Source organism: Dipodomys merriami, unplaced genomic scaffold (genome assembly GCF_024711535.1).
Source record: "Dipodomys merriami isolate MVZ:Mamm:240054 unplaced genomic scaffold, mDipMer1.0.p SCAF_68, whole genome shotgun sequence".
Classification (NCBI taxonomy): Eukaryota; Metazoa; Chordata; class Mammalia; order Rodentia; family Heteromyidae; genus Dipodomys; species Dipodomys merriami.
Genome location: NW_027206268.1, coordinates 5,245,515 through 5,257,566, shown reverse-complemented (window position 1 = coordinate 5,257,566; position 12,052 = coordinate 5,245,515). Strand labels below are relative to the sequence as shown.

The 12,052-nt window shown below is 46.7% G+C and overlaps 1 protein-coding gene across 5 annotated transcripts in view; it reads right to left on the bottom strand.

Moving 5' to 3' along the window:
- Window positions 1-3,469: 3,469 nt before the first annotated feature.
- Rasa2 (RAS p21 protein activator 2) overlaps window positions 3,470-12,052 on the bottom strand; it is a 120,782-nt gene continuing 112,199 nt past the window's right edge. For all 5 annotated transcript variants that reach the window (XM_070005539.1, XM_070005538.1, XM_070005540.1 and 2 more), the window contains 6 exons: window positions 10,960-11,066; window positions 10,094-10,176; window positions 9,202-9,410; window positions 8,083-8,186; window positions 7,266-7,455; window positions 3,470-6,159 (listed from right to left, as the gene is read on the bottom strand). In XM_070005539.1, the coding sequence (XP_069861640.1) occupies window positions 6,132-6,159; window positions 7,266-7,455; window positions 8,083-8,186; window positions 9,202-9,410; window positions 10,094-10,176; window positions 10,960-11,066 (721 nt within the window). In that variant the 3' untranslated portion in view covers window positions 3,470-6,131. The remainder of the gene's footprint in view (window positions 6,160-7,265; window positions 7,456-8,082; window positions 8,187-9,201; window positions 9,411-10,093; window positions 10,177-10,959; window positions 11,067-12,052) is intronic.

The following is a 12,052-nucleotide window of genomic DNA, read 5'->3' as shown; positions in this document are numbered from 1 at the left end:
GCCAGCGTTCTACCGCTTGAGCCCACAGCACCACTTCCGGTTTTCTGGTGGTTCATTGGATGATTAGTCTCATGCACTTTCCCGCCCAGGCTGGCTTTGAACCATGATCCTCAGATCTCAGCCTCCTGAGTAGCTAGGATGACAGGCGTGAGCCACCAGCGCCTACCTTGAAGACTTGTCTAATGGAAAAGAAAAAGAAAAAGAGGGCTGGGAAGGTGGCTCAGTGGTAGAGTGCTCGCCTAGCACGCATGAAGCCCTGGGTTCGATTCCTCAGTACCACAGACACAGAAAAAGCCAGCAGTGGTGTCATGGCTCAAATGATAGAGTGCTCGCCTTGAGCAAAAGCAGCTCAGGGACAGCGCCCAGGCTGAGTTCAAGCCCCAGAACTGTCAAAAAAAAAAAACTACATATTGGAATCAACTTGAGTGGAAGCATGGCTCAATGGGTAGAGCACCTGCCTAGCAAGTGGAAGGCCTTGAATTCACACCCCAGTACAGGAAGGAAGAGATTGGATGTGGGGGAGGCAAAGGCACACCCCACCGGTGCTCAACCTCCCCAAATTGGACTCTTAACTCTGCTTCCACTGCCTCCCAATGGCCTCTGTGTGTGTGTGTGTGTGTGTGTGTGTGTGTGTGTGCACACGCGCATGCCAGTCCTGGGGCTTGAACTCAGGGCCTGAGTGTTGTCCCTACCACTTGAGCAACAGTTCTACTTCTAGCTTTTTGGTGGTTAATTGGAGAGAAGTCTCATGGACTTTTCTGTGTAGACTGGCTTTCGAACTTTGATCCTCAGCCTCCTGAGTAGCTGGAATTACAGGCGTGAGCCATCAATGCCTGATTGACAAATAAGGATTTAGGTTGAAGTGTTCTTCCATAGAAGGGAATGTCTGTCTACTTTATTTTCCTATGGAGTCCTCACTCCTGGGGCACGACTAAAGTCCTAGGGTTCTGTAATCACATAGGAAATATTTCCACCATTACAACGCTGCCTGGAAAATAAATAAATATCAGCACCCCCACAGATGTTTCCTTATTTGCTGAGGGGAAAAGAAGACAAACACGATTATTGTGATTCACAATATTTGTGTAAAAGGCGTCACACTAGAGTCTTCCTAAGTATTCCCAAAAATAATATTTTAGAAGCTTTTACTTTTTTTTTTTTTAATCTTGGATAGTTTCATGTCACACTGACTCCTTGGAGAGCCACGTGGCTGCTCCCCCCTCCCAACATGAGCCCCTCCAGAACATTAGAATTTACAGGTTGCCTGCTGCCCGCCACCCTAGCGCCCCCTGGTGCCAGGAGGTGGAGTTTGGGCGTTAGGTAGATACTAGCCATTCCTGCAAGCTCCTAGGGCCATTTGCAGACTGGTTTAGGTCATTTAACCAGGGTGGGTGTCGGTCTCTAGCCTGAGGATCCTCTAAGTCCCCTGGAGGACACCTACCTTTCAGGTGCCAGGCCCCGAGTTCAAATCTACCCTCCCCTAAAGAAGCTACATGGTTTTTCCAGAACAGTGGTGTCTGGCCCCAGCAGACAGCTGACTGCAGGGTGAGTCTGCCTGGGGCCTAGCTTTGATACCACCTACTAGCCTAATGTTGCTTGCTGTCCCCAACTCCCCCTTTCAGTCTGAGATTAGGACTTGAACTCAGGACCTGATTCTTTCCCTCACCAGCTAGTGCTCTATCAATGAGCCCACACTTCCAACCCCTTGCTTGCTTTCAAAACACGTCCCTAGGCGAGCAATCCAAGATCAGAAATAGGTGTCAGTGCCTTGGGAGTGAGGGGTGCCTGGGGCCTGAGATAGAAGCTTCTACAACTGTGGTCCACTCCGAGTATCTAGCACCAGAACCTCAGTGTACGGCTGGTAAATGGGGGCTGCGTGTCATGAAAGTTGTGGTGACACGGGAATGGGCAAAGGGCTAGGTGGTGGCTGGAAGCGTGGCTCAGCAGTCGAGCCCCTGCTCCACAGGTACCAGGCCCTGAGTTCAAACTCCACCACCCTCTCCCCTCCAAAAAGAAGCTAGATGGTCTTTCCAGAACAATGGGGTCTGGAATGTGAAAAAAAAAATCATCCTCAATAGGGAGGGTTTTGAGAAGAATCCTGGGGTACCCTAGGCAGCGTCCCCTGCAAGGCCCCCAGAATCTCTCCCTCAGCTGATCCGCACCTCCAAGCTGCAGCCACTGAGGGTGTATTGTTTTGCATAGAGGAGGTGTTTAGGGCCCTACACAATAGAAGCCACCTCTAACACAGGTGTGGACACACACCGGAAACTGAAGTCAGGTAAGGGTGATGTGCATGCACAGCCTGCCTCTCTCAAAAACAGTTTACATCACGGGACACAGCCCCAAGTCTGACAGCTTGACGTGGCTCAACTGACCAGGGTGACAAGGATTCTAGTGTTTGAATACAAGTAAGATCCTCAGAGACCCAGAGCGAGGCCTAATCATCTCTGAACCTTAAATGCATCTGTTTTATGGGAGGTGTCTTTCAGGACCGCAAAGGTGCTGAGACCCCTAATTGGGGAGCGGGGCGGCTCTGTCACAGGGGTGGGGAGAGGCTCCCTATGCACCTCTGTACCATGTAACATGGCACTACATGGCTGTCCTCTAACATCGAGAGGACATGGCGCAGAGGTAAAGTGACGGGGTAGGCTAACGTGTGTGGGTCAAAACAGGACCTGAATGCTTGGAGGTTTCGTGCTTTCTACGGACTGAACTACAGGAGGCATCGTTCCTCCACTGTGGCTGTGTCCTGGCTAGGCCGTGAGCAGGCGGAGACCCAGCTCAGGTTAAAAACATTCGCCATGGGGCTGGGAAGGTGGCTCAGTGGTAGGGCGCTTGCCCAGCATGCCTGAGGCTCTGGGTTCTATTCCTCAGCACCACATAAGCAAAAAGCAAAAAGCCGAAAGTGGTGCTGTGGCTCAAGTGGTAGAGTGCTAGCCTTGAGCTGGAGAGCTGAGGGACAGCGCCCAGGCCCAGAGTTCAGGCCCCACGACTGGACCAAAAAAAAAAAAAAACAACATTCGCCAGCGAAGCACGGCCATGCTGGCTTACACCCATTAAGTCCTGGGGAGGCCGAGATCTGAGTGCTGGCTTACACCCATTAAGTCCTGGGGAGGCTGAGAGCTGAGGATCATGGTTCAAAAGTCAGCCTGGGCAGGAAAGTCCATGAGACTCTTAGCTCTAATTAACCACCTAAAAAGCTGGAGGTGGAGCTGTGGCACAAGTGGGGAAGTGCTAGCCTTGAGCACAAAAAACTTAGGGACAGTGCCCAGGCCCTGAGTTCAAGTCCCAAGGTGAGTACACATACACATAAAAACCCCACAGCCACTTACTTGCGCCTCTCCAGCTTCGGTGTTCTTGTCAGCAGACTTGTTCCTTGTCCTCTCAGTTACTGGCAGGCCAGGTAGGTTCATTGAAAATGCAGAAATCCCTAACTAGTAATTAAGCACTTCTGAAGAATAGACAGGCTTCTTGTCATTTATTTGAGTTATTTCCAAGCGACAGTTACAAAAGTCTTAAATTTTTATAATACTCTTGATAAGAAAATAAAATTTAAATAAAAATACATTCTCGACAATACAACATGGTTACACAAATTCACCATATTAAGTTTAGGTAACTTACATTTCCAAACTGGATACTGTAAAAAACCAATATTTTCTAGCAACATATTAATTTCCAAGTTAAAAATGGAAGCGGATGGTATCAATCAAGGCTGGTAATTTAAAGTCTAGAAATGAGTCTTGTATTTGTCACATACTGTAAAGAAACCTGAAAAAGTCCACAAATTTCTCTTTACAAGACGTACCGTTAGAGCGAATTAAAGGTGCTTTGACTAAAAAAAAAAATCATTTTTAAAAAACGTGGCATGAACGAGGTTTTCTAGTAGAAGGAGGAAACCAGGCTTCAGAAACAAAAGCCACATCAGTTATCACTTTTTTGTAAAATTAAAAAAAAAAAAAGCCTCTTTTTGACACTTAGTCATTACCCGTGATGGCGAAAAACATAGTTCTTTGGCAAATAAAATAGTTCAGTTTGATAAATTATATTTCCTGGGAATAAAAAACTTTTGCTGTTGTCCATTCTCTTATTTAAAAAAAATATCAAAACAAGCTAAACAATAAAAAACAATGAAGTAAGCAGATTGCCATCGCTGACCTGAAGAATGAGGGCGGGCGTGGCAGGAGCTCCCTCCAGCTCCCTTTTCGTTCCTTCCTGGGATCCCAGGACTTGGAGAGAAAGCGAGCTGCCATGGATATGTATTTTTCCCAGATGCTTTTGGAAGAGGCAGAGAAAGCAGTCCAGGGAGTAAAGACTCAAAAGTTCACGTGCAGATAACAGGCTTTCTACCTTGGCCTTACAGTCCTGAGGACATGCTCTAGTTGCAAAAGAACTTCAAGGAAAATTAGTTTAATTCATATTTCTTTTTAAACTGCAAGTTGTAATCTTTAAAATAACCCTAATTGTAGGGATCTGACATTAGGAATGTAATGTTAGTAAAATGTATCTTTTGTCTTAAAAAAAAAAATGACAAGCCGGTGTGGTGGCACTCTCCTGTAATCTTTGCCCTTGGGAGGCTGAGACAGAGAACGTTAACCTGGGTAGTGAGACTCAGTCTCACAACACAAACTGAAAAACAAATCCCTCAAAGCTCCAAATCCCCTGGACAACAGGAGAAGAGTGAAACTATGCATCCCTCTCCCGCCTGCTTCAGGTGGACAATTTAGATTCTTCATAGGAATTTTCATCTGAGTGGGTGCAGAAGTCTAGTGGGGCTGATGGAGTCTGAGTTGATGGAGCTGAAGGACCTGGGCTGGGCCAACGAGTCAACCCCACAGAGGACTAGAGCTGACCTTTCACCTCACGCCCAGACACAAGCACCACATGCCAGCAGTCCTTAAAACAATGCAAGTGACGCCCTTGGCAAATGTTTCTCAAAACGTAGCTTATGCTGAGGGAAACAACAAAAAAGCACTACTAGCTAGATTTACATGGATAGGTCACAGTTTTTAAACAGGAACGCAAGTAAATACTCCAAGGTTCAAAGTACCACATTTGAAAAATGCTATGAATTAAAAACAACAACAACAACAAAAAAGACAAAGAGTACCATGGTCTTTAATACTGAGGAAGCGAAGTGTTCCTCGGCCACTCGCTTCTGCTGCTGCTGAGCAGCTGAGTTCTGAGGGCAGGCGGGGTTCAGACGGCCGCTGCCCCGCGCTCCATCTGGCTAGCAGGCCACAAGGAAACAGCAATGGAAAAGAAACCTTTTCAGGAAAGCACGGTTTGTACACTTACACAGCGATCATTCAACTGATCATAAAGACAGATACCACGCAGTATCTCAAGGATAACCTGGGGCAGGCCAGATTAGTAAAGTGCGCCAAGTGACGGGTCCCAAGTGGGCTGGGACGCCCCGCTAGGAGAGGCAGGAGGGAGTGGGTGGAGTCCGCAACCCCTCCTCTCACAGCCTGCTCTCCTCAGGAGTCTCCTCAGGCTCCACCCACATCAAGACAATGAGTACCTGGTATTTCTACCGACGCCATTTCAGTTCCCCCATGTAAACGAGATGCGGCCGCCGCCCAGCACGATGCAGCCCGCTTCTCCCGGGGCTGCAGACACTCCGGCATTTCCCCAGATCTGTAGCCGCCTCTGTTAAGGGACCCAAGGGAACACTTTTTTCTCTTTCTTCCTTTTTCAAAAGAGGACAGGTCCAGATGAACCAAATGGGAAGCTGTGGAATTTTCTAGAAGAACAAGAAGGTAGGCGGTGGAGAGCAGGCACTAGTGGCAGTGAACAAGTCTGCACAATGGGATCACGGGAGGGGCTGGCTTCCGGTTAGAAAGCTGCTTCGGGAAGCTTCTTCACAATATCCTTTGTATAGGAAAGCCGCAGAAGCAGGGGTTTAGACACACAGGGATGAAGGACATCTTGGGTTTCAAATTCTTTAGTAATACATCAATACAGGAAGGAGTCCCAAAGTTAATTTCAGTTATTAAATATTAAATACAATGTGAACGCAGGCGATATTGAAGCCAATGTTCATTCTTAAATACTATAAACAAAACATATGATTGAAAAACTCCAAGGAAAAAGTATTTTCCAGTTCTTCTGAGTCAGTTGGTCCAACTCTAAGATGTTTTTCCAATTGGATTTTCCCTAGAAAACAGTGAAAGAAACACGTTTTTGCAAAAGAAACGGAACACTGCATATCTATGTGTCACGGCCAGTCACTCTGTTGACAAGGATCGAGATTTGAGCCGTTCTGGCCATAGTAGCAATGGGAGCAGACCACCCCTCAACTGCCTGCCACAAGACAGACAGGAGAGGGGGAAGGGGCTGGGGAGGGGGAGAGGGAAGGAGAGGCCAACTACTCCAGGGCTCTACCACCCAGCCAGCCCCAGCTCCTTCAAGGCTGCTACTTTTTTGGTTTGAAAGCTGGCCTTGAGGAGATGACCTACAGGTGTGTACCTCCGAATGTGGCAGTGTTTTATAGAGAAAAGTAGAGCGGGGCAGGTACAGTGTGCATGCATAGGATGGGGGCACTGCGGGAGAGAATCAAGTGCACTACACTAATGTAGAAAAGACAGAATTACAATGAACAAATATTTGCACCTATCAAAAAACCTGAATTTTAGTGCTCATAAATATAAATGTATTCATGTACATAGTGGGGACGAGGGTTTGGAGCCTTCCCATTAATCAGCTATGAAGCCTTTGTAGCAAAGCATTTAACTTTGCTGTGCTTCAGTTTCTCTCGCTATAAAGGCTGATGTGGGGCTAGGAATGTGGCTTAGTGGAAGAATGCTTGCCTAGCATGGATAAAGCCCTGGGTTCGCTTCCTCAGTACCACATACACAGAAAAAGCTGGAAGTGGTGCTGTGGTCCAAGTGGTAGAGTGCTCGCCTTGAGCACAGAAGAGGCTTAGGGATAATGTCCAGGCCCTGAGTTCAAGCCCCAGGACTGACAAAAACAAAAAACAAATAAAAGGCGGCGGATGTGAGGCTGAGTCCAGCAGACTGTGGCAGACCCAGTCATCAAGCTGGAGAATACGGAAGTCATCTTGCTGGGGACGGCAGAGCTCTGAGTTGACCTCCTGGAGAGGATTTCCTGATACTTGCTCTAGAAGCCATCTACCTGGCTGCCCCTCCACGGTGCCCACCTCTGCCAGCGCTGAGACATTCATGGAAAGGCTCCCAGCTCTACACACTCTAAAGTGCGAGGAGAAGCCTTCGTCTGCTCCCAGTGCCTCCCAGCATACTTACTTGCTCCCGTACTTGGCACTGCTTGACCGTTTCTTCCGGTACTTTTCATGCGGTTCATCCAGCTTCTCTATGATGCTTTTTATTTGCTGGATTGTCTTAAAGGTTGTCACCGAGTCCTCAATCACAAAGCTGGCATGGTCCTCAGGCTCCTTCTGTGGCCCTTGGTAGACGGCTATGGTTCCACACGCCTCTACAAGGAGCAGCGTGACAGAGCATCAGAAACTACGTTCCACAATGCAATGGTGCCAAGTCAAAACTTCCCGTGTCTCAAGCTAGAGAGATGTCCATGCACGTGTGATGAAAATACACCAACTGTATTTGGACCATCATATTTATATAAAACTTGTAATTTTACTTTGTAAGTACATCTAATGAGTGCATCCTTTAAGGGTTTAGAAACTCCGTATTAACCTCTTGGTAAAACTAAGTATTTCAACTTTTTTTTGGGCCGGTTGTGGGCTTGAATTCTGGGCCTGCACGCTGTCCCTCGGCTCGTCAGCTCAAGGTGAGTGCTCTACCACTTGAGCCACAGCGCCACTTCTGACTTTTTCTGTTTATGTGGTGCTGAGGAATCAAACCCAGGGCCTCATGCATGCTAGGTGAGCACTCTACCACTGAGCCACCTTCCCAGCCCCTTAACTTCTTTCTTGCCAGGGCTGAACCACATCTTCAGATTTCAGCCTCCTGAGTAGATAAGATTATAGACATGAGTCACCAAGTCCCGGCAGAGTATTTTAGCTTTTTAATGATGCTAGAGAAATAGTTCAGGAATTGTTAATCAAACACATGGCTTTATAGAAGTAGACGGTGTATTTACCTTCCATCTTCTGCAGCTTAAGTAAACTGAGGGTAAAAAGGGAATAAATCCTTTCTGTCTCTCTGTCTTCATCGATATCTATTTGGATGTCTGCAGGGACACCTCTATAGCGAGAAGAAAATTAAAGACATTGGAAAAATTTTACCTTATTAATATGAAGAAGATTTTTGATGGTTTTAAACTAAATGCGGAATTAGAATTTTGCAAAAGGAACTTCAGAAATTTAGTTGGATTGCTAACCAAAAAAATGGGGTCAAGAGAAGTTTGGTCTTTATGTGACTCCAAGCCTAAGGAGGGGGGTTTTACTGAATCACATAAAGTAAAATCATTTTCCCAACATGCACTCTGTCACAAAGGCAAATCAGTTTTTAATTCTGTTGGGTCATGCCAGCTGTTCCATCCTGCCAGACAGTGGGTGCCCAGTCTGTGCTGGAGACGGGGTGCAGGGCACTGGGCATACTCAGCCAGGACTGAGCCCTTAGAATTTTCCTCACATTTTCATCACTCCAAGAAGAAATCCTGTATTCATGAACACTTTTAATTCCCCTACTCATATAGGCCTGGCATCACTAATCTTCTTTTTTTTGGGGGGGGGGTCCAGTCATGGGGCCTGAACTCTGGGCCTGGGCACTGTCCCTCAACTCTTCCACTTGAGCCACAGCGCCACTTCTGGCTTTTTTCTTTTTGCTTATGTGGTGCTGAGGAATCAAACCCAGGGCCTCAGGCATGCAAGGCAAGCGCTCTACCACTGAGCCACCTTCCCAGCCCCATCACCCTCCTTTAAGTAAGTCAAACCTATCCTTCCTGAACATATTGTGTGTGTGCTGGTCCTGGGTTTGAACTTAAGGACCTGGAGCTTTTTTTCCTCAAGGTTGGCACTTTACCACTTTGAGCCACAGTTCCACTTCTAGCTTTCTGGTGGAGATAAGAGTCTCACAAACTTTTCTGCCTGGGCTGGCTTTGAACCACAATCCACAGATCTTAGTCTCCTGAGTAGGTAGGATGACAGACATGAGCCACCTGCATCAAGCCTTCATTCTTTTTAATACTAACATATATTCTACCACTTGGATGTAGCCCCTTTTGAAACATCTTCCTTTGTGGTCAGAAGGAACTTACGCAGTGCACGGCTTGCAGCCCGGAGTGTTCTCACTGCTCTCCTGACAGCACAGCCAGTTCCCGTTGAGATAGGCAGCAGGGTGGTAAGAACTGAGCCGGTTCTGATTGCATCGGCTCACCCTGCAGAGCACGTCTATCCATTCATTCGCTTCCACACAATTATTTGCCTGCACATAGAGTGGCTTCTCCGTATGAATCACTTGGAACATCTTCACAGGCAATTAAGATAAGAGAGAGTCTTAAAGATGGACATAGGACACATAGCAGAAACAAGCACATAGTGGAAACCTTCCTGGCTGATTACTAGGGGACTGCTGCTCAGGTACTTTATGAACTGTTATTTTTCAAGCAAGTCAGTCCTCAGACAATGGTGCTAAGCAGCACAGCAGAGCAGTTTCTAGACGCCACACCTGTCTGACAGAATGGAGCGCCATGTACCTAAGCGTAAGGTGGTAGGATGGAAAGCAGGGGAGATGCTGAGGAGCAGGACTACTTCTTGGGTGCCAAGGGCGCCCTGTGGCAGCAGGCAGGCGGGAGCACAGGATGGTGACAATGGGTAACCCCGGGATGGAGTCTGAGACAATCAGAGGAAACACTAAAATTCCTTAAAAAAAAATTTTTTTTTTGGGGGGGGGGGGCGGTCGTGGGGCCTGAACTCTGGGCCTGGGCGCTGTCCCTCAGCTCTTCAGCTCAAGGCTAGCACTCTACCACTTGAGCCACAGCGCCACTTCCAGCTTTTTCCTTTTTTTGCTTATGTGGTGCTGAGGAATCGAATCCAGGGCCTCATGCATGCAAGGCAAGCACTCTACCACTGAGCCACCTTCCCAGCCCCTCCTTAAAAATTTTCAACTAAGTAATGCATACAGTTTAATAATCTTTATATACAACGTACGTTTTTCTTATTGAAAGAGCTCTCTTCCAGTTTTTCCACAGCAAGAATGTTTTTTACTGGAATTGTATAAATGGCATCTTTGCCTAAAATGAGAAGACAAAGTTGAAATTTCCATGCCATCAGAATTGTACAGGCAAGAGACTAATCTTGTAAGGTGTAAGCAGTTCCTCTTGAAGCAAGCATATATAACCTATAGACTGCCACACAGTTTGTATGTAAATGTTTCAATGGAGTAGATATTTTCTATAAAGTGACTTTAATGTATACATTATTTTTTTTGTGTGTATGCTAGACCTGGGGCTTGAACTGCCCATAAACTTTTTCACTGGTATTGAGGATACAAGTGCATTTCCCCCCCCGCCACCCCACAAGTGCATTTTTAAAAAGTGATTCTTGCTTTTGTTTTGTTTTTTGTCGGTTATGGGGCTTGAACTCAGGACTGCTGTCCCAAAGCCAATGTGTGCTCAAGGCTAGCACTCTACAACTTGAGCCACAGTGCCACTTCTGTTTTTTGAGTGGTTAATTGGAGATAAGAGGCTCACAGGGACTTTTCTGCCTGGGTGGAATTGGGCTCCTAATTGAGCTCTGAGAGTTAAATACACTTTCAAGTTCTAAGGGGCTGATGTTGCTCCTCATACATTAACACTCAGTGGGTCTCACCAAGGAGTTTTAGAAAACAGCATACACTGAATGGCCATTTTAACATTACAAGGAATCCAATGTGTAATGAAAATATGCTATAGTACACTTCTACAATATTTCTAAGTATATACCACTGTGAGAAATTATATACTATTACTAATACCATGAAAGGAGCAATACACATCAAACAGCACAAACCCACGGTAAAGCATGGACACAGCTACCTGGCTGCTTGCGGTAGGTGAGCTCTCTGCTTGTCAGGCAGAACCATCGCCTTTTGAAGTTCTTTTTTCCAATCCGAGTTCTCCCCTGAGCTCTTTTATACATCTCGCTGCCAAAACAACAGATGTAAAGACTTAAAACAGAACTGTTCTTTGATGTTTAATGGCATACATAGGTATATAAGGATGTATTAGGTATATTAGAGTTGGTAAGAATTAAGGGATTCGTATACTATTTAAATTGTGTGGGGGTGGGGGGGATACGGGGGCTGGGAAGGTGGCTCAGTGGTAGAGTGCTTGCCTTGTATGCCTGAAGCCCTGGGCTCGATTCCTCAGCATCACATAAGCAAAAAGAAAAAAGCCAGAAGTGGTGCTGTGGCTCAAGTGGTAGAGTGCTAGCCTTGAGCTGAAGAGCTGAGGGACAGTGCCCAGGCCCAGAGTTCAGGCCCCACGACCTGACCAAAAAAAAAAAAAAAAAAAAATTGTGTGGGGCTGGGAAGGTGGCTCAGTGGTACAGCGCTTGCCTTGCATGCCTGAGGCCCTGGGGTTCGATTCCTCAGAACCACATAAGCAAAAAGAAAAAGCCAGAAGTGGCACTGTGGCTCAAATGGTAGAGAGCACTAGCCTTGAGCTGAAGAGCTGAGGGACAGCGCCCAGGCCCAGAGTCCAAGCCCCATGACCGGAACTGCCCCCACCCCACCCCCCAAAAAAAACTGTGCTTCTGAATAAAAAAGTGTTAACTAAGTGGTTCCTTTTTCTTTTTTGGTTGGTCGTGGGGCCTGAACTCTGGGCCTAGGCGCTGTCCCTCAGCTCTTCCGCTCAAGGCTAGTTTCTACCACTTGAGCCACAGCACCACTTCTGGGCTTTTCTGATTATGTGGTGGTGAGGAATTGAACCCGGGGCCTCATGCATGTGAAGTAAGCACTCTACCACTGCGCCATCTTCCCATCCCAAGTGGGTCCTTTTTAATATCTAACAGTAACCACTCTAAAACGGAATAAATAGTGCTGCCAAAAGTACTCCTTGCAAAACAACTCTGGGACTGGATGGAAAGTCCTGTCCCTTTGATGTGAAGTTTTTTTTTAGAATAGTGAGG